Here is a 25,278-nt window from a genome sequence, read left to right on the forward strand (position 1 = left end):
CACTCTATTTAAATCCACAGGTACCTGATCTTCATTTTAATGCAATTATAAGGTATATTTTGCCCAAACTATGAATCAGCGCTGAGTTTACCTTCTGAATTATTAATTCAAGAAGCAATTTCCTGTTGTATCCTTTACTGTAGCCTCTAGTTTGCTCCATGTGGCTAGGAAATTACTTGTCAGCAATGAAGAGAATACATCTGACCTCCAGATAACCCCTTCACATTAGAGAGCCCATGCAGCTGTGAGGTTAACTAGAGGGCACAGCACTTATAACTCAGATTAAAGAATATTGGCTAGAGTGTTTTTTATGTGTCCAGACCTTCTCTAAATCTCTCATAATTTGTTTTTACCCTCAGGAAGGCTTTGCTTGAGCCGTGACCCCAGCGTGACCTCTGCAGGTGTTGAGGTGGGGCGATGGGTGAGGTGGGCAAGATGGCGTCTTCATGCAGCATGGGCCTGGTGCTGGTGGAGTTTGAGTATGAGTACACGGGTCGAGATGGCTGCAAAGTGTCCATCAAACCCAACGAGCGGTACACCCTTCTGTCCAAGACCAATGACCACTGGTGGCACGTGCGCAAAGATGAGCGCGCCAAGCCCTTCTACATTCCAGCAAAGTATGTAAAAGAGTTGCCACCCACTCTCCCCTCACCCCTGGACTTTGTGGAGCCTCAAGGGCCAGAAGCAAAGCCACCTGTGCCCGACCTGGCAGAAAAGCCCAAGCCTAAGCCCAATGAGGTCACCATCAGGTTGCGCTCTCCAGGGAACTGCCGCAAGACTGACAACCGCATGTCTACATTTGGCGTTCCCCTGGACGTCCACGACCCTCCGTCATACCTGCATGGTGGCTTAACAGACTCCCTCTTATCCCTTCACCCTGTCCCTTCAGTCCCAGCTCCAGATGCCGCCCAGCAGAAGAAGAGACTCAGCCTTGCACCCAATTTGCTGTTTGGTTCTCGGGGTGGCCCCATAGAAGATGCTTCTCAGAAGTCCCGTGTGCCCAGCTTCAGCCCCGCTGACCCGCTTCCTCGGCAGGCTAAGCCTGTTGAACCACCGACAGTCAAGAACCTGACTGAGCCCAGGCAACAGGGACTCCCGCCAGAGCCACTCATAGAGCCAAACGAGGAGTCCAGTCCAGAACCAACGGGCTCCTCAGACACTGAGAATATTTATGAGTCCATATTGGACCTTAAACTGGATGACTTGATAAAAACTGAACCTGTTCTTACTGCAGTGCAAGTGCCTGCAGCAAGTGAACCTGCATCTGCACCACAGGCCAAGGTAAGGACTGCATAATATACTGTTTGTTAATTGCTATTGCAGTATTTAGCTTTGCAAGACTGATGTCACAGAAGACTGCAGTATGCAAAAAACCCTCTGAGAAATAACTAAATATTTTACTGTGAGTATCCTGATCCACTTCAGATGATGCAGATGGGTGTTTCTGTGTGTGTTTTGAGAAAAATCCAGGCAAATTCACCCTTCGGGATGCACAATTACATCAGAGTCATACAAGTATTGGCAGATATTTGCTCAGAAAATGAATATTGCCAATGAATTTAGATTTGACCTTCATTTCAAACCAGTGTTGATGTTTTTATCGTACTATAAAATGATAGAATGTTTAGGCAACAGTGGGCTACACACACTAGGCTAAAATTTCTGCATTTTACCCACTTCATTTCAGACCAGTCTTTAAAGCTGCATTACGCAAGATATTTTGGTTCAAATTGAAAAAGTTAGCATGGCTGAGTCAGGAGAAAAAAAAGTCAGATTAAAAGGCATCAAGTCAGATTTCATGGGAGTTTTTCAGACCATGTCATATGTCTTTACCTATTAACGTCACACACAGGCTAAAAAAGGAAAGTCCTGTTTGATGTTTAGGTGTCAAATGGATAATCATCGTTATGCTGACAAATATATAGTATCTCTTGGAATACTCTTTTAACACACACTCAATCAGGTCCACCTGCTTGAGAAAGAGGACTGAAGCACTACTGATGTAACTTAATGTTCTTCCTCATTCTGAGTGCAACTACACATTTCCACCAGAGAGGTTGTACATAGTCTAGCTTCAATACATTGCAACAAATAGTGCACCCACAACATGTATCCACATTAGGGCAATGTGGATTTTTGTCCATATCTTTAGGCTCTAGTGAGATCCTGGGTAAAGTGATTTCTTTTGCAGGAATCACACTATGCAACCTTATCTTCTGTGTTTTTCCCTACATCTGTTTCCTGTAAAACTGTGTGTCACAGTCACAGGCTAGTTCAATTCCTTTCACAGTTATGATCAGATTCTGGTCATCCAACTGGCGGACCTGACTTTCTGAAGGAGCAGTACACATCCTGATACACTCAGTAGTCTTATGTGCAAGGATTGCAGATTTCTTTACAATGTCTTAAAAAAGCAATGCTTCTGTGGCGCTACTGACATTCTTTGAACTCTTGTATTTTATACTCATGTGATGTGATGACAGGTCTTCTTTACAGTGCATATAACTCCCTCAGATAGCTTGGAAGAAGTCACAGTGTTTTTATTCGACTACTATTTGCGATCTTCCCATCTATCTCTCTCTCTCCATTTACATTGGTGTTATTGTTGGATTTGTCTTGTTTTTGTAAAGAAAATACAGGAATGTTAATATAGGTTTATTGCATATACTGCCTTGTAGATTATCGCAGAATGTCAAACTGCTTTATAAACATTTGGACTGAGAATGTCTTGGTGGTGCTGCATAACAGTCAGGGCTCTGTGTTTTTGGTTACAGCAGAAGCCACTTGGAGGCGCTGATTGCATATCTTACAAATGCACTTAACGCTTTGTGGTCTTCATGGGTTTATCACTCACTGCTGGTCACATACCACTGTTGGATATATGCCACATGAACTGGTCACAACTAAACTTTAATCTAGTTAAGACTAAAAGTGACTTGGAAGAGGTCAATTATTACATCAAATGCATGAGGTTTTTTTTTTAACTGTTCTGAAGGTTTGTTTGTTTAGCTTAGTCATGAAGTTAAGGTCAAATACTGAACATAAAAGTTCTGATGACAGGAACCAAACTGAAACAATAGAGACTGAGGCAGAGCAGAGGAAAGTTTGAGTGTGTGCTGTAAACGTGACTTCATGACAGGATATTACAGCCTTTTCCCCAGCAAGAGCAGGATATGATGAGCCCAAACAACATCAAAGAGAGTTTGAGGGAATGTAGGTTTGTGTACACTCAGAATAAGCATTCTGAACTGAATGCAGTTCATTTTAAACTAACTTTTCTTTTTTCCCCTCACATGTAGGCTACTTGCTAATATTCACAAGGATTTAGCTATAAGATAAAAATACAAAAATACCCAACGGCTCACTCGAAGATTCTACACAGGTCTGTGCAAAGAAAATTAACAAAAAATGCTTATAGACTCTGTTTCCTCCTACATGCTTTTTAGTTCATTCTAGTATGTGCTACTGCAACAAAAGAGGCCATCAAACTTCAAAAAACCTTTAGGTGTTCATTGCTGTGAAACATATTAACATGCTGTATCTTTAGCAGGCCGAGTAGTTACTTTAGAATTAGAAGGACCCCCATAGGACCACCATACAGAAGATATTATTTGCGTGGTGGATCAGACACAGCAGTGGTGCTGGAGTTTTTAAACACTGTGTCCACTCACTGTCCACACTTTTAGACATTCCTATCTTGTTGGTCCACCTTGTAGATATAAAGTCACAGACAGTAGCTTATTTTGTTGCTGAACAATTTGTGTGTCTTCCTCTAGTCTTTCAGCAGTGGTCACAGGACGCTTTTGGCTGGATATTTTGGTTGGTGGACTGCTCTCAGTCCAGCAGTGACACTGAGATATTTAAAAATATACATGCTCTGAGGTGGTCCTGACCATTGAACAACAGGATAAACGAGGGCTAAAAAAGTATGCTAAAAAAAACCAGATAGACTACAGTCTGTAATTGTTGAACTACAAACTGGTCCTATATAGTCAGTGGAGATGATAAAATGGACAATGAGTGTAGAAACAAGAAGGTGGTTTTAATATTATGGCTGATAGGTGTATATTCAAGTAGTCTACTTCTGGCTATGCAATTGCATTGTATTGTTTGATGCTGCTGAAACAGAAGGTGATTTTCTGGCAAGCTTTACAACAAATTACTTGCTTACCAGAGCTTTTGGACACCCCCTCTGGTTTTGGAGTTGGACAGAATTAATGTTGGGGTAGTACCATCCAACAGCGCTAACTTGGGTTTATAGCCATTCAGTTAAGGTGTCAGGCTTTTGCTAACCTGGGACCAGAAGTCTGCATAAATATGTCTCATATCTCTTAACCTTTGAAGAAAATGACCATACAAATAAGCACACTGTGATGTTATAAGGTTTTACCAAGGCTAAAGCAAGTGTTAAAACGCAGCAAGTGCTAAAAGCATTTCACTAATGACTGCTTGAGCCAAGGGCAAGTCATGGCGAGGCCTGTGTTCAAAGGCTTGTAGCTTTTCCTGGGAAGCTTTAGCCTGAGACGTTAGCTTAATTGTTTACATACTAAGCCCTTTCAGGTTTGCGCTCTTTGGTAAGAACCAATGTAAAAGATGAATGTTTTGTGGTGTGAATAACATTTTATGAAGTCCATCTGTTAGCTGCAATCCTGGCCCCGCTGGGTGTTGGAGATCCGTTGCTGAATGAGAAGCATTTGCTACAGTTTGGTAACCATTAGCACCCTGGCCTTTTCAGCACAGCTACTTCCTACTCTCTAGAAACTCTAGCCCTAGACAAACCCACTGAAGCTTGAGTTTGTGCCGCACTGACGCAAAGAGAAAAGTGGGACAGAGGCACAGAGTGAGAATGAGGATTAAAGAGAAATTAAATCAAGGTTTCTAAGCCATTAATTATGTGTGGCTTGTGTCTGCGCTAGTCCATGTCGTCCAGTCATGATGTCTGTCAATGGCAGACTATTCATTATTGTAATTAAAATGCGTATTACATGAAAATGCTCAGGTGTGTAATTACGGTTCCACAGAGAACACAGGGCTTCTTTTTGATTCAGGCTCTAACATATAATGAGAACAGTGACGCACGTCTGTGCAGATGATGTAATTAAGCAGTCAACATTAAGGTTTGATGTGATAAATTGACTGTAACTAGCAGTACAAAAATGCATGTATGCATGATATGTTGTTTTGAATGTGGTGATTCAATGACCTTGTTTCAGGGATGATAGAATTCATTACAATAATAAGTAAAAAATATATATATATTGACCAAAATTAAGTTCTCTGAAGGTTAAGGAACCGGCCTTGTGCCCAGAACGTGGGTGGTTCAATCCCCTGGGCTGACAAGACATGACTGAAGTGCCCTTGAGCAAGGCATCTAACCCCTGGCTGCTCACTGTGGATAAGGCTGCCCGCCGCTCTGGGCAAGCGTGCTCACTGCCCCTAGTGTGTGTGCATTCACTAGTGTGTAGGGAGGTGTTTCACTGCACAGATGGGATAAATTTCCTTGTTGTGGGATTAATAAAGACTTGAAAGTGTGGTTTATTGGTTTTATTGCTTGTACTAGTGTGTAAATAGCTCCTCCAAATTTGTGGGTTTGCAATGTAGCAATGTAAACTTAATCAAATTAAGTCCTAGTGAAATCTGAGCCTTTATAATGCATTGACCCCATTCCTTAAACAGTGGTTTTCAGACTGGTTCTGAATGTACCCAATGTGGTCCACACCACATTTTTGCCTCTATCCCAATGTGTTGGGAGCTGTGTTAGGGCCCTAAAGACTGCTTTAAGAACCACTATCTTCAAGAATCCTAATTGAATTGAATTAGGGCCTGACTACTCTGCTGAGGGGGGAGAGTTTTCAGTGTGCCCGCATCAGATTACAGAGCAATTGTAAGTGTCTGCCTCATAGCGTTTGACACCAAAGCCACACACACAAAGGCGTAGAGGCGTAGAGATTCGCATGCCTCACAGTTCACTGACTGTGATTTAAAACAGAAAGAAAACAAGGAAATGGCCATCTAGATGCAAGATATAATACCTAGGTCTCATTATGAAGGCAGTTGTTTGGATTTTATCAGGGTTTGTAATGTAGCACTATCTTCAAACGTTTCTGATGCAAAAGGGGTTTTAGATTTTTAGGATTTAGTTCTTAGATTGACGTGAAATGTTAGTGATAGAAAGATAACATCATGTTCAGATTTTCAGACTTACAGTCTATGGGACGGTGGTTAGTGAGAGCCCAAATCAAACAAGCTGAATTCATTCACATGAAGGGGCATGTCCATTCTTTTCCAACTGACCAATGTTAGCAGCCTATTCTGTACGGCTGCCTCCACGTGTATCCAACTGGCCAATGTTAGTAGCTTGTTCTGTATGGCTGCCCTCAGGTCACAAGTGTTTACAGAATACAGGTGGTGTCTTTTCCTACAATGCTCCAAACCTCACCCAACTGCTTCTATCCCAAACAAATAGAGACCTACATGCAGGCCTAAACACACATATACAAACACAAGTATATATTCTTGTGTTTGTGTAGTGTTTCCATTGCCTTCTGTATTACTGTAGGTAAATGCAAATGGTACACCTAACTCCGGAACCAAAAGCAAATCTTATTTACATTGCTCTTTAAAAAAAGCATTCCCTTTTCCTTATAGGGAGAAGCCAAACGTTACAAGAAAATTCAAGTGTTCATGTTTTCCTTTATCCAGGGGATTTTTGTTTTTTCGGAAGTGAAAGTGAAAATGTGTTGAATTCATTCATATCAAGATAACATTCATAGTCTTTTTGGTCAGTCTGAGTCACTTGGAGCATCTGCCTTCTACTCCACAGGGTCTCTAAGCAGTGCTCTTATTTTAAACAGTGCCTGTATATTACATATAAATATTCTGAATGTCCTGCATTGTCATTATCAAAGGGACATGCAATGATCAGTAGATCGCAAAAGAGGAACACCTCACCACTAACAAATCTCACAGGAGCAATATTGGAAATTAGCTGTAGTGACTTAATAAGCAAAGGCTGCTTACAAAGGAAACCGCTCGTTTTTGCATTAAACATTGCTATTGTGGTAACCAATTGTATTTGTCAGCTTATTTTGCATAACCCTAGTTATGATGTTTAATCAATCATCTTGCCATAATTACCATCATTGGGCAGATACGTTATGTACTACTGCGTTGTATGTGTGATGCTCAAGCTAGCTTGTGAGTTTGCTTAGTAAATGTTTACCTTACTATTCATGTGAAAAGTAAGTGCAGTTGCCCCCGGCTAGCCCTGGGTGGGCAGTTCTGTAGCTAACCACCAAGCATCATGCTCTGTGCTGTAAGTGTGAGTTGCCACATTAAGGTAAATTACTGTTTGGTTCAACATGCTTCCTTGTCTTGCCTCCCCCTTGCAAATTATGTAATGACATGCGCGGAAAGCTTTGAATTAATTGGAATAAAGAGTTTAAAGTGGTGAAAAAATTAATTTACTTGTGATGAACTGGCAGGTGTGCTGGGCCATTCAGAACAAAACAAAACAGCTTTCTGTGCAGTGACGCTGTGTGGAATATCCTTTAAAATGCCTGAATACCATGTGTATATCCCTTTGCAGGGAATTATTAATGTGACTGGAATGTACCTAGGGTCTTTTGGACTTTGAGTCAGTTAGAGTGTCTTTTAGGTCAGCTGAAGTCCTCTGAGCTGGCACATTTTAGAGCCAGGCTGAGTCAATATCTTCCAAGTCAGTTCTGGCCTTAAACTAGCTATTTGATGTGTTAATTGTTATGTACCGTGTATTGAAGCATTGCACAGCTCATCCTCTTCAGTTCAGGAACCAAGGATTTCAGTGTCTACAGAGTAGATGTAACCATTTATTTATTGTCCAAAACGGCCACTGAGCCTACATGCATTAACATATTTAATCCTGATTATGGTAAAATAATGGTGAATATGGAAAAAAAAAAGTTTTCTTTGGGGACTATTTTACCTTCATGTATATCTCCACCTAGAAATGGATTTAAAAAAAAACATTAAAACACGTTTTAGATCAAAACTTTATCACACAACTACTATTAAACAATGTCTCAGACATCAGGCTGGGTATTCATAACCATTTCATGTTTTATATATACATTTGCCTCCTATCACTACCACTGTACACTTTGCTGACTCACACGTTTCTCTAGAACGAAGCATGTTACATCAAGCCACTCTGAATGCTTTTGCTGACATGTTAACTATTCAATTATGCTGAAATTTTGAAAAGTGGGTGGGGTTCCCCTTTCCCTGCTTCTACGAGCTCTGTTTGCTGTAAGCGGTCGGTGAAGGGTTAAGGGCGCCCGCGCGCGCAGCCACGCCCTCTTAACGCTCTGTTGAGCTCTCACGCTGCCTCAGGTGGGACTGTCAGTGTGAAGCTCAGAGACTCTCGGCCACCAACAAACGCATGGAAGTGCTTGAATTTCAGCGGTGAGGAGCTTCTCTCCCCGGAGCGAATGGACTGAAGGAAGCTTTTCCCGTCCCTTTAACTCTAATCTCGCACTTTTAGCCAGGCTGAACTACGTTTGTTTGTTTTTTTATCAAGCACAACGTCGAAGGAGGCAAGTCTGGCTCGTCTTGGTCAGCGGTTAAAGGTTAAGTGTTGGCTCATTTCTGGGAGTTCAGTGTGTTTGGTTTAAGTTGACGCTTAGCTGTGGAAATAAACGTATGTGGAGATTTAAAGCTCTGCTCTCTCAGGCAGTGAATTATATGGAAGAAAAGAATGAAGTAAGCGCCCAGTTATTTTCTCTAGTAGGCCTACCTGTGTACCTGTTATAGTAAGGAACGCATCTGCTGTATATTCTCTGTTTCGTGCTCCAAAACCGATATAAACCCAAGTCTCTAATTCCCATATGCACATGATGTCCTTAGGAGCCTGAATGTTGCCAGGTGAGCAGTGAACTGATATGATTAAAGATGGAATGTGTCAGATAAATCAGTAACGCGTCCTGTATGCTCTTTTATTCCACTTAAACCATAACCATATATGCTGTTTTAAATCAGCCCTGCAGTTCAGTGCGCATGGTAGCCCCAATAATACAACTCAGTCAAGAATAAGTGGGCCTTAAGAGTCTGATTACCAACGTTATGGCTCATTTCTCAGACGCAGAGTCTCAAACCAAAGTTTGTTTCCATTCCATCAGCTCAACTCTAACATTTAAAATCTTTTGGAAATGCTCTTTAGACCACATTGAATATACATACCATACCCTATTGTTTGGGGGAAATAGCCTAAATAGATTAGGGTAGAGAGACAGAGAAGTGAGTGCAGGCGGTTTTCCCAAGAATAAAGTCCTCGTATTGATTTTGACATTCTTTGACGATGACGTTTTGCTCCCAGAAATCTCTGCTCTTCACACACATTAAGATGTCTTATTGATCACGCTTTACATTAGTTTAGCCAAGGACGCCTATTTCTGATTCACTAAAGGTTATTTTGAGTATCAGAGGCTGCTGGTCTTGTCAATGGAGTGAAAGGGAAGTGCATCAGAAGGCCATTCTGTAACCGTACTTTATAGAGGTGTTAACATTTCTATCATGAGTTGTCAGTGAATTTATTGTTCCTTTACATATTTATGCAACCTGTATATCTGGATTTTCTAGAGGAAGTCAGTCAGGCGCAGTACATCCCCGATCTAGCCATGAATGCTAAATATAGCAAAAAGAGATGTGTGGAAAAATTGTGGAACTTTTTATAATCGAAGTGTTAGTAGCTCAATTCCACACACAAACGCAGTATGAACAGTTTAGAACAGCAAAAGGAAAATGCTAGATCACTGTTGTTAGTGTTCAGGTACACAGGCCAGTGTTAGGTCCTTCCTGGTTCCTGCTTCCTGTGGACAGATGCTAGGTCAAGGAGAATAGCCTAATTAGTCCCAAGAATGGGGTCAAAATACAGTGTCATTAGACTTTTCGCAACCTGAACACAAATCATTGACAGAATGTCGCGCGCACAAACCAAAACACTTTCAATTCTACTGCTTAAGACGGTCAGCTGTGTTTATTTAAGGCTAGTTTTATACTAAAAAGAATTTAGTGATGGTGATTTACCATTGGCCATTCAGTTCAGTCCAGGACTAGGCTTCATTCATGTCTGGGAAATCAACCCTAAAATATTAAGATCAAAACTAGCTCTGGAACAAGTTATGTAGTCTGTGCATGTATAACTACACTTTGACCAATCAGGGCAAGCTTCTGACCAATCAGACAGCCTTGAGATGAAAGTGAACCCCTCTGGCCTTTTTTAGGTCACCTGTTTTTCTTTAAGATGTTTATGGCATTGAAGTGGAAAAAAAGATCATTTTTGAAAAAAACTTTCCTGTAAATGTTAACACAATGCCAGTGGCAACAGCTTTTCTTATTACTGTCATGAGTGCTTTACGTTCACCTTATTTACATAGTTTGAATTCTTTTTTTCTTCCTTGAAAAATGAAATAGCCGTTCATCATAAATGTCACGCTTTCATGTGCAGGAAGATTAATCGTAGCTTGAGTTTTTAAGCCTGGGTTAACAGAAAGTTGTTAACCACCATGGCAAGATGTGTTAACCATGGTTGTGCTTCACCTGCTTTTGTATTCCATCACATTGAAGAGCACATTGGTACATATTTGAAGCTGTGCATCTGTAAAACATTGTAATGGCCTATATTTATTAGTATAGGTTGAAATAATGCTAATTTTATAGGTTAAGCTTAAGCCTAACTGGTCATTAAACCATTTTAAGAAAAATATTAATTACCTTTCTTCTTGTTACTTTTCCTCCACTGCATTTCAGTGACTGACCTGCCTTATTGCTTGTTATTTATTTTGATGGCTTACAGTAGATTAATTACACAGATGGGCAATAGGTCACTACAGAGTGGCAGTAGGTTAAAAAAACAGAGTCAAACTGGTACACAGAGTGACAGGTCACTGAAAGAGGCAGTAGGACACTAACAGGGTTGGGCTAGTGCAAAAAATGAAAGTAGGTCGCTGACAGGGTTAGTCTACTGCAATAAGAGGCAGTAAGGCACTATCTAATAGAGTGCTACACTGAGGTCGCCCTTACTATGTACCAGCATTGGCACAGCCTTTTGAGTGTAGGTCACTGCAGGTTTGGCTAGTACACTAAGATGTAGCTGGTTAGTTGGACTAGTATACTAAAGAACGGATGATTACTTTGGCTAGTACACTAAGGAATAGTGGATGGTTGCTTTGGCTAGTACCCTAAGGGGCAATAGATCACTGTAGATTTAGACTACTGCATTTAGGGGTAATAAAGGGATAGGAAAAATATCTTCATCTTCTCTCCCTGCCCATGTAGAGTGGGCAATCATGGACATCTGAAGGTCACATATACAGGGCTAGCTCACGTCTAAGCATGATGAGCTCTATTATGATGTGGCATTAGTGGCGCATGGCAGTATGTATTTGGCCTTATCATCCTAGATTTGTAGCCATAGTGCAAAAGGGGAGCAAGTGTGAGTTAGTTAACAGGTACAGTATATTTGGATGCAATGAGACAAAATTATCACAGATGATGATTTTTTTTTACTGTAGTAGTTTATTCTAAATTGACTGACTTATAATATTTAATGTGAATAACAGTGACTCATCGTTTGTACATGTGTATACAGTACACAGACACCAAAGAGAAAGTTCACAAGGTGTATAATAATCGACTGCATTTGAAGTTGAGGATTTTGAATGGAGTCTAAGTGCTGGATTAGCAAAGGCTATAAGGATGCATGTATATGTCTTCTGTGAAATACAGAAATACATTTGTTTCCAGTGATTACAGATTTCAGTCCTTGAATACTCCTGTACTGTGTAGTGCTTTCACTGTTCCAGCACCTCAGTTAAGGCCTCAGAGACTTAATCATTGTCCGAGTTAAACCCAGTTCCTCCTCACCCCAAATGTAGATGATCAGCCAGTATATGTTCGCCAGAAGTCTGAAGTTTGCCTCTTTAATTTTGCACTTGAGCTATGAGATTATTGTAACTAAGAAGTAATGGACACCACCAGTTAGCATTGTGCAGACTGCATATCTACATTTGAGATTACCTATATCCCTGTTACTCTGAACTACATTGAGTTAGATCATCTCAACCAATCTCGGCTTGTTTGTGTGATTTCCAACACTGTAAGGTTGTTTACACCTCTCACAACATGTGCTTCATGTGTATCTGGATATACTTTGGCCAGATTCCATTTACAATTTTTCCCAGTGTAACCAGATCCGATTGTTCCTTTCTGTGTGAAAAGTGTCACAATATGTGCCATTTTCCTCTTACTTTGACGCCCTGTTACCATACAAATCTACTGTCTTTGTTCTTTCATTGGCCCAGAGTGCAAAAAGTCGTTGGTACCTGCTACTACTGGTCTGCTCACTGCAGGCACATTACCATTTATGTTTTGCGGAAAACACTTGTGATGAATGTGGTCAAGATATTTGACCACCTCTGAATGTGGTCTGAGTGATACGATCACAGTGCATACTGGGTGTGTTTACATCTGCCTTGTCATTTGGACAAGAGACATCCAAACATCACTCAGTCACTGAAAACACATGTAAACAGCCTCTGTGTGACAAACTGTTATTCGTAAAAAGAGTGACAAAACTTTGCGCACCTTATCCTCTCAGGTCTAATGCAAAACTCAAGAAGCTTCAGACGCCATACATGTTCGAATTTTGCTGAACTGTCAGTTCAAGTTAAGATTCTACAGTGCCTGTATCGTACTCAGCATAACCAAATAAGACCTGAATGAGATGACCATGAGATTTATGGGTGTGTCTGATCACAGCTGTGGAGCTGTCATTTGAATAACAAAGCTTTTGGCATAGTGTTGAATTGTTGGTATCTCACTTCTCTGGTGCACCATAAAAAGACTTTCTCATGTTTTGCAGACTCAGTGAGAAAGGGGAAAGCTTGGCTTTATGGTTTTCATTGTTCAAGCACAAAATTCCCTGTTGTGTTTGGGAACTTGTTCTGTTGAAAAACTTACAAGGAAACAATTAGCATCCAAGTTTTAGTGTTTGAATTTTTCATTTTGTGACCATAGTTTCTGCCCTGTAAATAAAAACTCCCAAGCTGCACGTTTGTTTATGTTCAAATCCTCATTACTCCTCCTAAAAAGGAAATTACTGTTGAAAAGTCTGTGCGCCCTCCACCCACTAATAGCATCTACTATGTGCCACTGTAGAGTATGTTTCTGTGTGTGCGTGTCTGTGTAAAGCTCATGGGAACATTCAAGTCCCATTGAAAATGTCTAAAGTACCCCTCTTGGCATAGTAACACCCACATGCTTACGAACAGAAATGCAGTTTCAACATTTCTCAGATTCTCTCCCCACAAGGTGGATGTAGCTTTTGGGTTATGAAAGTGATGTTCTCTGGAAATGAAAAGTGAGAAAGGACCTGAACTTCTGTTTTTTGGGCCACATCAACTCTCAGTGGAGAATAGATGTGGTTGAACTCTTCGATATCTTTCGATTTGAGTTTTTTTTTTTTTTTTCCCCCTTGTTGCCTTTTCTTGTGTATTTGGCACTTCTGGCCACAATGGCAGTGGATGAAGTGACCCTTAGTGCTTGCCGTAGATTCGTGCCTAGGCTGATGACTGTCCTGAGCTTCCCCAAGGTAAGCAGTGAGCACAAGGATGCTTTGTGAGTGCAGGAGAGTTTGTGGGAACATTGCTGTCTCAGGCTTTGGAATGCTTGCTGGCCAGTCTCTGCAGAACTAACTATAAGAGGTGTAACAATACACCCATTTCATGTTACAGTATGCATGATGTGTATATTTTCCTAACAAACACACATACATGTTTGCTACACAAGTTATAAAGAAGTGCCAGACCTTATTTTGCTTCTTTTTGCTCAAAGTTCAGTTGCCAAAGACTACTCAGAGTGTAAATATTTCAGGTACAGTGGAGCATTTTTCTTTTATTCTTGCAGTTGGCTCTTGTAGAGATATCATGGAATGCATAAAACCACTAATATGCATATCGTAACACCTTACTGTCTGCATCTCCAGATCTGTGAATTTGTTTGTGATTTGGAATAGATTTTGGCTTGGATGGCTTTTTTTTGGCTGGATGTCATTGTTACCAGCATGAAATACTGTCTGGAATTTACTGCAATCTACAGTACCTGAGCTCTGGGTGTTGTTTCATATATGCTCTTGCAAAATGTGTTCTACATACCATTGTATGTTAGATCTAATATAAAGCTGTTATTTTATTCATTGAACATTTTTGTCTGTAGTTTTCCATGATTTTTGCAGTAGTTTGGCAAAAAAATAATTTCTGCAATTTTCTCCTTACCCCATCAATCAGCATAATGCAAACTGTACTCCTAGATCATCTCTCACTTGTATCATTCTCAAACAGCCTTGCTCATGTAGTTACTGACAAGCTAACAAGTAATGCAAGCTTACACCCCAACATTTGATGCTTTGGGTTTGCCTGACATTAAAAGTATGTTTCATAGCTAAAAACACAATTACAGAAATTTCCAAACATGAATTTTATCTGCACTATTTAAGCTGCTTTTAAGTGTACACATTGCTGAAACAGTATAATCTCCATAGAAAAGAATTGCTAATAGAGAATGAGAGCAGCCACATATGAGCCGGACGTCACCATGTCCAATGTCAAGCATCAGCTAAGGAAATATAAACCCCCCCAGCATTGTGCTGCAGAGCAGTGAAAGTGTGTTCTCTGGACTGAAGGAGCTCCATCCAATGCCTTTGGGATGCATTGCAGTCATCTGGAACTAATCATCCAACATCAGTACCTGACCTCATTAATTCTCCTGAGGCTGCAGTCAATCCTCGTAGAAATGTTCCAGCAGTATGAAGCCTTCCCAGGAGAGTAGAGGCTGTTACTGCAGCAATGGGGACAAACTTCCTTTTAATACCATTGATTTGAGATGCACCATTAGATGAACAGGTGTCTACAAACTTTTGGACGTTTAGTGTATCAGTTTATTCCAGTTAACTAATGTATCCATATTATGCAGTGTAGAACTGTAGTGATGATCTGTGTTAGTAGGCCTAGTAAGGTCTAATTCCCATCATCAGGTGCTTAGTTAAAGTGGCTTTGCAATTGGATGATGTGCCACACACACACATGCAAGGATTGGGCTGCGCATAGTGGAAAATTCATCCCTCCATTCTGCACTGTTTGGCTCTCAGCTTCCTGTCCCCTGAGAGAAGCCTGGGCTTTGGAAAGCACATCAGCTGGACTTTTTCCCATTTTGTGGGGATGATATGGCTGCAGTACTTTGTCTGACCAGCTACACATACTGAATGATTAGGAGAAGGGATGTTAAAGATTAGACGTGAAAACATTTCTTGAAATTCATCGCATTAAGTAACCCACCAAAACAAGCCCATTTCAAGTTAGTCCAATTCTTGTAAATTCAGTCTAAAATCTTTCATGTTTTTTCTAATATAGAGTAGTTCACAAAAGTCAGATCACCCTTTATTTATGTAATTTCCTGTCAAAACAGCCATACAAGTTTTTTAGGATTAGGGGAAAAAGGCACAAAACATATGTTTAATGGAAATGCATAGAAGTCAAATATAATCTAACCTTTTCGGTATTTAGTGTGTCCACTCTTTCATTCTTTTTAAGCAACTTGCTTATTAGTTTTTCAATCTGTAGGGATATTTTTGACACCTCCAAAGTTCACACATCCAGTGCTGTTAAGGTGTGGACTCATTGTTCTGAGAACACAAGCAGCGTGGAAACTAGCTTATTTTGATTTTTTTTCTTTTCCATACCATTTGTAAGTGGATTATCTTTAAATATCTTTTAAATGTCTTCTGAAAAAATAATAACTTGTATTTAATGGCAGCTGTGACTGGAAATTAAATAAATCAAGTGTACTCTGCCTTTTGGACAGTACTGTTTGTGATGTGCACTGTCCTTTTTTTGTTGTTGTAACTCTAACTTTATATTTCTAGATAGCTAGTACATGTCATACATAAGAATGCAGCTGAAAATGCTAAATATTGTATGTAAATAAAATGAAAAGAATATGGCAAGAAAGAACTGTTAAACGGGCAGAGACTTATGGATTTATTAACTGTAAAACGGCTACTGTCCTGTTTATAGTTGTGCTCTGCACAATGACAGTTTTTTGCATTGCAATTGTAAAACCTTATCCAGACCCCTGGTTCTGTTTGGGGTGGGAGTTGGGGTTTACTTGTAGTGAGCTGAGAGTTTGAGCAGAGGCTGAACAGAGGCTGAACTGTGTCCGAGTCTGCACTCTGGAGGGATATCTGATTTCCTTCTGTCTCCTTTGTTGCTGCTGAATAAAGGGGAAGGCTCAGGCCGGGATGTGGCCTCTTTGCCAATTTGTCCTGCCCAGGTTTCCATAGTCTTTTGTTTGAGATGCTGTCAGGAATACTAGTGCTAGTATAATAATACCTCAGAGAGCAATAACTGTGCTGAGGTCATGAATCTGCCAGAGTATTTGATTTTACACAAGGGCAACGTTAGACGCACTTTGTTCTTTTCTTGCCATTAATCTTCAGGTCTTTGACAGTGCAGACTTCAAATTTCATTTTGTGAACTCTTGGTCAAAACTAACAGGTTTGACTAGTTCAGATTTGGCAAGTAGCCTAGATGACAAGTCTCAGCACCCTCTCAGAGTGCCAAAAGTGTTGCCTTTCAGAGAGTGTTTAGAGTGATATTCACTCTACCATTTAATGATGGCCTTTGTACTATAGTGCTTTCGGGACACTGACCTTATGAACATTTCATGAGGATTCTCTGTTGCAGTTTTCATCTTTAGAATGAGAGGCTGGTGGTAAAGAAATGGTTCAATGGAATATCAGATTTCCCCCTAATCCCAAATGTAACCAATCAGTCAGTCAAGACATTTGGTATCTGTAAGGCTGTTGTAGATAACAAGCGATGGAAGCTTCCAACTCCCCAAATAGCATTATGCGAACTGCATGTCTAAATCTGAGAGGACTTGGATATTTTACTTCTGGAAGCTCACAGCAACCAGTTAATATCATGCAAACTGTCTCCATAATCACATGCTTGTGTCAAACTCTGTTGAGACTTGATTATGTTATGGCACTGATTAACAGCTATCTATAAATATGGACAAAAAATGTCATGCATCAGCAGCTGTCAACGCCCGAATTTTTCTTTATTTTGTTAATGTTTAATAGAGATACTCTGATATGGAACTAACAGCTGAGAATTTACACAGTGTTGTGGTCAGTTTCTAAAAATAATAACATGAATCTGAAATGCTAAAGACTGCAGGGAAAAGCTAAACATAGCATTTTTTGCAAAGGTTTATTTGCTGAGTTCAACAGGTTGGGGCACATTTATGTTGCATATTCAGGTGCAAAACTGGTATTTTTAAGTACTTTAGCCTGTATATTTGCTGCTCATACAATCGTCAATTTGCTAACAACATGCCTGAATTCTTTCTTTTTTTCAAAGCCAGAGAATGAGAACCCCACCACAGCGGTCTATGCTAATGTCACTGACCTGAAGAAGACCACTCGCTCAGCTCCCTCTTCCACCTGCTCTTCCCCTGGCCTCTCCCTCAGTCCAGCTCCAGACTCAGCGACGTCCCCTGACTCAGCCGGCTGGGAGGTGCACACTGATCAGGACAGTGGCAAGGCCTTTTACTATCATCCTGCGACACAGCAGAGTAGCTGGGCAGACCCACGGAGCCCCCCTCCTGCCGCAGGCATGGAGGCCTCAGCCCTGCCTACCCCCACCTCCACCCCTCCGGCTCTCCCAAAGAGCTCTGACTGGGAGCAGCTGCTGGATGAGGCTACTGGCAGGCACTACTACTACAATCACACACTCAAGCAGACCACATGGGTAGCGCCAGAGCCTCAGGCAGATGGCCCGGTAAGACACTCCAGCTTGGGTGGGGTTGTAGGTAGATACCAGAGACCTTCAGTAATACACTAATGTCTTTCAGTGGACAAGGAGTCAAAGTGCTAGTTCGTACTGCCCAGCCAGTAAATATCATTTAACCAGTAACATCGGCCAATGTTCTTGACATTGGTGGAAATTCCACAGTTAGAAATGTGATGCTTCATTGCAGAACATCCATATTAATAGTAGAACTGGGACAATTCATTCCATTAAATAAGTTGTTGTTTGTTACCTTTCTGGTTTGGAAACTTTGTATTATTCAAAACCACAAAAATAGTCAAAAATAAATGTCACAAGCTTTTAGATAAAACACTGATTTTTAACATATGGAAAGTGTTCAATATAAATTTAATTATAGCTGGTTTAGTTGAGTGCATCATAAAGTGGCATGTCATCTCACCTCAAAAAGCAGATTGTTAGCTGTTTATTTCCACATAATCGCTATCATCACAATCCCAATTTACCACTAGATCAGAGTATCCTCCAAACACTGTTAGCCCAGGAGCTGCTCTGCAGCTACGCCAACCAGATCTTAATGTTTTAGTGAATTATTATTTTTAAATTTTCGGTCAGTCCCTATTAAACAGGCAAGCAGCCGCAACAACAATCAAGTCTGTCTCTGTTTGTCATCTTCCTGCTCTCTTTCCAGCCTCCTTTACCTGAGGAGGACTACCCTACAGAAGTTCATGGGCCTCAGAATGCCCCACATCCCTTCAAGGATGCGCACCTGCCACAGGGTAAACTGCCAGGTCTTCCCCGGGTCACCCTGGATCCAGTTATGTCTATACCCACTGGCTGGACCTGCTCCACAGAGCCTGGTGGAAAAACTGTATTTACCAACGAGCACACACTCCAGCAGGTACAAAATATCTATAAACTACACATAAAAAAAATGTTCTTCAAGGGTTCTTTAATAAAGGGAACAGTTCTGTTTAGAACCATGAGTTCTGTATGGAACCATTCCATGCTTAAATGGTTCTTTGCATGGTAAAATGGTCCTTCAGACTGATGGAGCATGTGTTTTATATGGTTACGTATGGAGCCTTTTTGAAAATGGTTCTGTATAGCACCATAAAGGTTCTGCTTTTGTTGTGCTGTTAAGCTTGTAACAATTGAAAAACACTTTTTGGTGCACACTACGGTGTAATCACCTTCCAAAACAAACAGGTCAAGTACGACTTCAGATCAGCTTAAAATGGAGGAGGAAGAGAGAATATTGACTAAAAATTAACTCGGAAATACATTTTCAAAATCTAAACGGTACATACAAAGCTACAAGTTCCAACTTCGGTTAGCAGTTGTAACCAGGCACAGTCACTTCTAACACACACTCAGAACCGAAGAATCGGATGTAAGGCTGCCTACTTGCTTGGATAACTACTGCTATCACTACTATTAAGGCTTCTCACTTTTAAACTATGATCCTTATAGGCTTTAGACTATCTCTTTAGCTTTTAAGTGCTATTGTGCCACCAAGTGATCTCAGTGTTATATGTTTTCTTCAGATGAATACTGGATACCTTTTTGTTTGGATTGATATAACTGAGGCTTCCTACTTTTTAACTGTGAACCTTATAGCCTTTAGCTTGCATCTTTATTCTTATGGTACTATTAGGTTACCAAGAGATCCCAATGCGATGTATGTGGTGTTCAGATGTATACTGGTTACCTTTTTGCGTGCCCCTTTCTGAAAATTTGGATGTGTAGATGCAAAGCTTACTGATAATTTAACACCCTCTACCCTGCGTTGAATACTTTCATAACTGACATGCCAGGCTTAAAAGCTTGAAACCAAGCGGGCTGCATTTTATCACACTGGCTCAAAAGTCAGTCAACTCGTGGTGAGCATTCTAAACCTGTTGAATGGCACCATCTGTTGGTCAAGTTTGGTATTACTATCACCATCAGAACTGATGGCACAATGTTAGGAATACTTCAGTTTTGTCTTCGATGTATTATTGTTTGTATTGTGTTTATAATATAGAATAACTCCATAACACTTGTTCCCTTCTACAGTGGATCAAATCAAAGGATGACAAAGGCAAGACATATTACTACTTAAAAGATGGCACCAAGTCTCAGTGGACCCTTCCAGAGGTATGTGCGCATGCATAGGAAATTCATACTCAGAATTCAACTGGAAATATTAAAAACTTTTACTTTCTAAATTTCATTCAGTCCAAGTTTATATTCTTATGATCCTGCTTGTTTTTCAGAGTATTGACACTTAAGTTTCAAAGCTAATCTGTAATGTCAGATTTGTTTCATTGGATTTTCTTTGAGCCTGTTATGAACAGTAACCTTTCATAAAGCCTATAAGTCCATAAAATCTATGTGAACTTTGACTGAAGGCTTCAGCTCCATCTGGACATCCACCACTGGGGAATGGTGTGGAGCCAGATGCTCAGCCTGTCCTGAAAAACTGGAGACACACCATAGGCCAGTTCAACACCTCACATGAGGATACGGTGAGCAAGCAACCTCCAAAGTGTCCTGTACTGATTAGACCTACAGTACTGTGCAAAAGTCAGAGACCACCTTTCATGTTTTCAGTATTACATTTTTTCTTTGTCACGGCTTCAATTCTTTTTGGGAGACTTGCTTTCAGTTATTTCAAAGAAATCCGCAGAGATATTTTTCCACACCTTCCATTTTCGGTCTTAGAAGTTGGTTGCTTCTTATGATATAATTAATGCCAAACACATTTAGTGATGGCCTGGGGTCTGGGGTGACCAGTCTATTGTCCTAAGAAACCAGCAGCTTCTTGGTCTGATTTGAAAAATGTCCTTTTCTCACTAAGGGCTTGTTGACAACTACACATCGTTGTCGTCTCACAGTAGAGGGGATGGACAAAAACACCAATGTTTTTTGCTTTTAACAGATCTGAAGCAAGAGTTGAGCTTGATTTTCTCCTCTCTATTAAGACTTTAAGTACTGTTTATCTGATGGGGACAGTTTTGGTTGTCTGCCAGGTCATGCATGATGGTTAAGAGTCCTATTGGCTTTATATCTTTTCTAGTTTTACAATCTTTTTTTTCTTCTTTTTTACATGTTTGCCTTTGGCTTTCTCCTTCTCTATGCAAGTGAATTGTCTTATGTCTAATCTCTCAGAAATATCTCCTGAAAAATGGATAACTTGTACAGCTGTTTTGAATTTAAATAAATCAATGAAGGGTGGTCTCTAACATTTGCACAGTACTGTGTGTTATCAGCCACCAAGAGCAATAACAATAATAAGCTAACATGAGCTGCAGCAGACAGTAGAAACTGAAGCATTATTTTACCACAAAAGTGTTAATAGAATGAGTGAATGTTAAATAGCACTGGTTAGCACAATATTATATGCACAGTAATACTAAGTCCCCCTTAGCATTTATTAATAGTTAATAAGGAACATTGTAGTTCCTTTCATAACAATTTACTCTGGTCGCTATTTCCTTATAAACTCTTCTCTCTTTGCTTTGTAACATTTATCACGTTCTTTTCAGATATGACTTGTGCTTTAGCAGATTTATTGAAGATCTGCACAGATCATTAAGTGCGGTAGAGATCACAGGATAAGCATAAACTCTTAGACAGTCCATTACTTAGTAACAGTGACTCATAGGCTGAAGGAAACTTCTGACCTGATGAAGCCCTGAGGCATCTCCATCACCTCACTTCTCTACCCTTCGACTTTCCTTACAGCAGAAGTTTTTCCCAAGCCACCGGAGTATTGCTTCAGATTTAGCTAGTGATCCGTCAAGCACAGGAAATTCACCGGAGATTCATCATCAGGCAAGTAGCAGCATCTTTCCTCCACCCATAGCCATAGCATGATGCAAATTCATCAGCCTATTAAACTCACTTCTTCACCATCATTACTTATTGTTTTCTACAGTAATGTTCAATACTACCATTTAAGAACCATTCTCTTACTTCTGTTTCTGATGTTTTCATTCCTACTTCTTCCTACTGTGGCACAAACTCAGAGTGAACTTTTTTGGGATTTTGAGAGTGTCCCAACACTGTTTTGTTTTCCCTGAAAGGAGGACAAGTTGAGACAGAGGAGGAACCTATCCAGCACAGACGCACATCATCACCATCATGTGCGTGCAGGTCCACAGCCTGAGCGTAGAATTAGATTGAAATAGAATGGCCCTGGTTATAATTCTATGGGCCTGATTGTCTAGATCTTCAGTGTCCTAAGGGTTTATGGGAAACTGAGCTTTTGCTCAGATTAACAGTACTAACACAAGTCATGGACCGTCTCATATGCTTGTAATTAACCCCTGGTAACAATACACTTATACGTAACCATGGTAACAGTGGTGGAATACCCAAAATACTTCCCTAGGAGAACTTTTGGGACAGAAAGCTATTCTCTTGGAAATAAAAGATTAGAACTCAATTCTTAGAAAACAGGTCTATGATGGCATCAAATCCTGCATTTGAAACCATTCTGCCATTGTTACCCTGCACTCTTTATTAGCGCATTTTCATCTTCAGTGTGGCTGTTTTGTGGATGCATGTGTTTGTCATTGGCTTTGTGCTTCAGTAAAGTGTTCTTTCATTTGCCTAATCTAACATGGTAAATGTCACTGGGAATACCACTAAGCTTTCATTTTGAGTTTGATTACTTGCTTAATGGATTGATATTTTCCCTAAAACAGAAAGTGGGGTGAGTAAGATAAATGAAAGGTTGCCTCATTCATTGACATTGTCGTGTCGGTCTGAAAGCCCACTTTCTATCTGTGGCATGTGGTTTTATATTGCATTTTTATTTAAAAAACCAAAAGCAAATGCTTTAATCAAGTAATCAAATTTGTATGAACAAAAATCCTTTACTTTTTTGTTCTTTTTGTGCTCTGATCTGTTGTCAAAGTATGGCACTTACCATTGAAAAGACACAAACACACATACACACACACAGCAGTGTGCAAAAGTTGTAGGCTCCAAGACAACCTGGCAGTAAGTATATTAATTAATTAAATATTTGTATTTATATAATGTTAGAATAAATACAAATGAACATAAGTACAATAAACCATTGTTTTTTTTAAAAAAATATTAATATGTTAGTTAGAATAATACAGTTAGAACTCTGGTTTGCGTCTTGACTTTTTGCTGCACTCCAGCCATGACAACAGCACACCTGATTTAATTTAATGAAGTATTGATTAGGTAAAGTAGGTATTGGATGGTAAGGAGTGCTTTGTAAATGCATGAGGAGTGCTTTGTAAATGGTTTTGCTAGCGTACTCACACACACAAATTAAGAATGTATTATTTATTCTAATTTTAGTGGTTTTTTTTTTTTTTTTTTTTTTAAATATATGCTTACTGCCTCACATGCCTCATTTTGCACACTGCTGTATATTGTATAATAACCTTCTAGAACTTTCTCTTTCTTCTGCCCTTTCCAGGCTTTACTGTTGGAGAAGGCTGGCATTCTCAACAAGACCAAAGTGGCAGATAATGGGAAAAAACTGAGGTATAGTAAAGTCCTTAAAGTACCACTGCAGAGATATACATACATACATACATACATACATACATACATACATACACACATATATACACACACACACACACACACACACACACACACACAGTATATGTATGTATGTTTTTGCCCAACAGGCGTAAGGGATAAGTTCTACGAGATTCTTTAAAAAAAAAAAAAAAATGTATTTCTTTCACAGGAAGAATTGGGCACAGTCATGGACCGTGCTTCATGGAGGCATTCTCACTTTCTACAAAGACCCCAAATCCACACCTGGTGGAAATGTGGTAATACACCCCTCACTGCATTTTTGACTTGAGTTCTGTGCACTGTACATAGCTGAATACTTTAACTTGACCATTGCGAGTATTTTTGCGAACACAACGCAGTTCTCATGTTACTTGTCATTACTTGTTACAGACGAAGACCAATCAGATTGTCCCAGAGTACACTGTGGAGCTGAAGGGTGCCACGGTCTACTGGGCATCTAAAGAGAAATCCAGCAAGAAGAACGTTCTCGAGGTACGCTATGGAAGCTAATGTCTATGAACGTGTAGTGTGCAATTTTCCTATGAAAAGTCAAGTGGCTGTTCTTTGATAGATATTTTACTATTGTTTTGTATTTTACTTGGATTTTAGTTACTGAATGATGGTGTCAGAGAGCTTTATTTGGGTACTACAGTAGGCACTATGAAAGATATTTAACAATTGGTCTTAGAATTTATTATTAAATTACTATAAAGCTTAATTTGCCTTCAGAGTGGTGATTCTTCTAACAAGTATTTTGCATCTTGAACTTTTTAGTATTACAAGTGTAATGTAGTTTATTTTCCCCTGCAGCTAAAAACCCGCCATGGCTCAGAGTATTTGATGCAATATGACACTGACAGCATCATCCATGACTGGCAGAAGATCATCCAGGATACCATCAAGCATCTGGTGAGAGAGAGCCCTCATGTTTAGTATTATATCATCTCATCCTGTATAATACACTGTATGGGTAAAAGTATCCAGATGGCCCCTCTAATAGTTGAATTCAGTTACTTTAAAGCTATCACAGGCCTTCAGTTGCACATACACAGTTTATACACACCCTATTAAACCCATAATTTCAGAAGAAATGTTGAAGCATCAGGTTTCTACAAACTATTGGACATAAAGTGTGCAGTACTGTGCAAATGTCGGGGACCACCTTTCATTTATTTAATATCCAGTCAAAACAGATTTTAAGTACAAGTTCATTTTTCAAGAGATATTTCTGAGGAGATTAGATGTAATATAATTCACTTGCATTCACAAGGAAGGAGAAAATCAAAGGAAAATAAGTGAAAAGCAGGATTAAACCCACCAGAGTTGGATTAAATCCACCAGAAAATTACTTGTACCTCAACCACTCACCTAATGAGAGAACATTTATTCTGTACAGTATTATGCAAAAGTAAGTGACTGCCTTAATTTAATGTCCAGTCAAAACGACCATTAAGTAAAAGTTATTTATTTTTTCAGGAGATATTTCTGAGTTTCCCAACTGGACTTCAAAAAAAGATGCACAGAAAATGGGACTCCTAGCAACTATACCTGGTAGAACACAAAAATTGTCACCATCAGATAAACAGCACTTACAGCTTTCATCTTTGAGAAACAGGAGAAAATAAAGCTCTAGTCTTGCTTTAGATCAGGAAAAATCCACAGGTGCTCCTGTCCATCCTTTCACTGTGAAGACAATGTACCCTTTGGGTCTGAAAAGATATGTAGTCTTCAAAAAGGAGAGAAATATGAAATAGACAAAAGAAGATGATTTGCAGAAAGAAAAAATTGTTGGTGTTCTCAGATTGATGGACTGGCCACCGCGGAATCCAGACCTCAAAATCACTGAATGTGTGTAGGA

General features: G+C 39.9%; 1 protein-coding gene across 5 annotated transcripts in view; it reads left to right on the plus strand.

The window, feature by feature from the left end:
• arhgap27l (Rho GTPase activating protein 27, like) overlaps positions 1–25,278 on the plus strand; it is a 45,065-nt gene that overhangs the window by 13,036 nt on the left and 6,751 nt on the right. The window contains exons 3-13 of one of the 5 annotated variants that reach the window (XM_017700569.2): positions 360–1,281; positions 17,457–17,876; positions 18,556–18,765; positions 19,923–20,003; positions 20,258–20,374; positions 21,594–21,683; positions 21,935–21,994; positions 23,311–23,378; positions 23,590–23,677; positions 23,811–23,912; positions 24,231–24,329. In XM_017700569.2, coding sequence (XP_017556058.1) covers positions 418–1,281; positions 17,457–17,876; positions 18,556–18,765; positions 19,923–20,003; positions 20,258–20,374; positions 21,594–21,683; positions 21,935–21,994; positions 23,311–23,378; positions 23,590–23,677; positions 23,811–23,912; positions 24,231–24,329 — 2,199 coding nt within the window. In that variant the 5' untranslated portion in view covers positions 360–417. Of the gene's footprint in view, positions 1–359; positions 1,282–13,527; positions 13,628–17,456; positions 17,877–18,555; positions 18,766–19,922; positions 20,004–20,257; positions 20,375–21,593; positions 21,684–21,934; positions 21,995–23,310; positions 23,379–23,589; positions 23,678–23,810; positions 23,913–24,230; positions 24,330–25,278 lie in introns of those variants that run through there. The other 4 variants (XM_017700570.2, XM_037540942.1, XM_017700571.2 and 1 more) reach the window with 4 other exon arrangements.

This window comes from Pygocentrus nattereri, chromosome 1, assembly GCF_015220715.1.
Source record: "Pygocentrus nattereri isolate fPygNat1 chromosome 1, fPygNat1.pri, whole genome shotgun sequence".
Classification (NCBI taxonomy): Eukaryota; Metazoa; Chordata; class Actinopteri; order Characiformes; family Serrasalmidae; genus Pygocentrus; species Pygocentrus nattereri.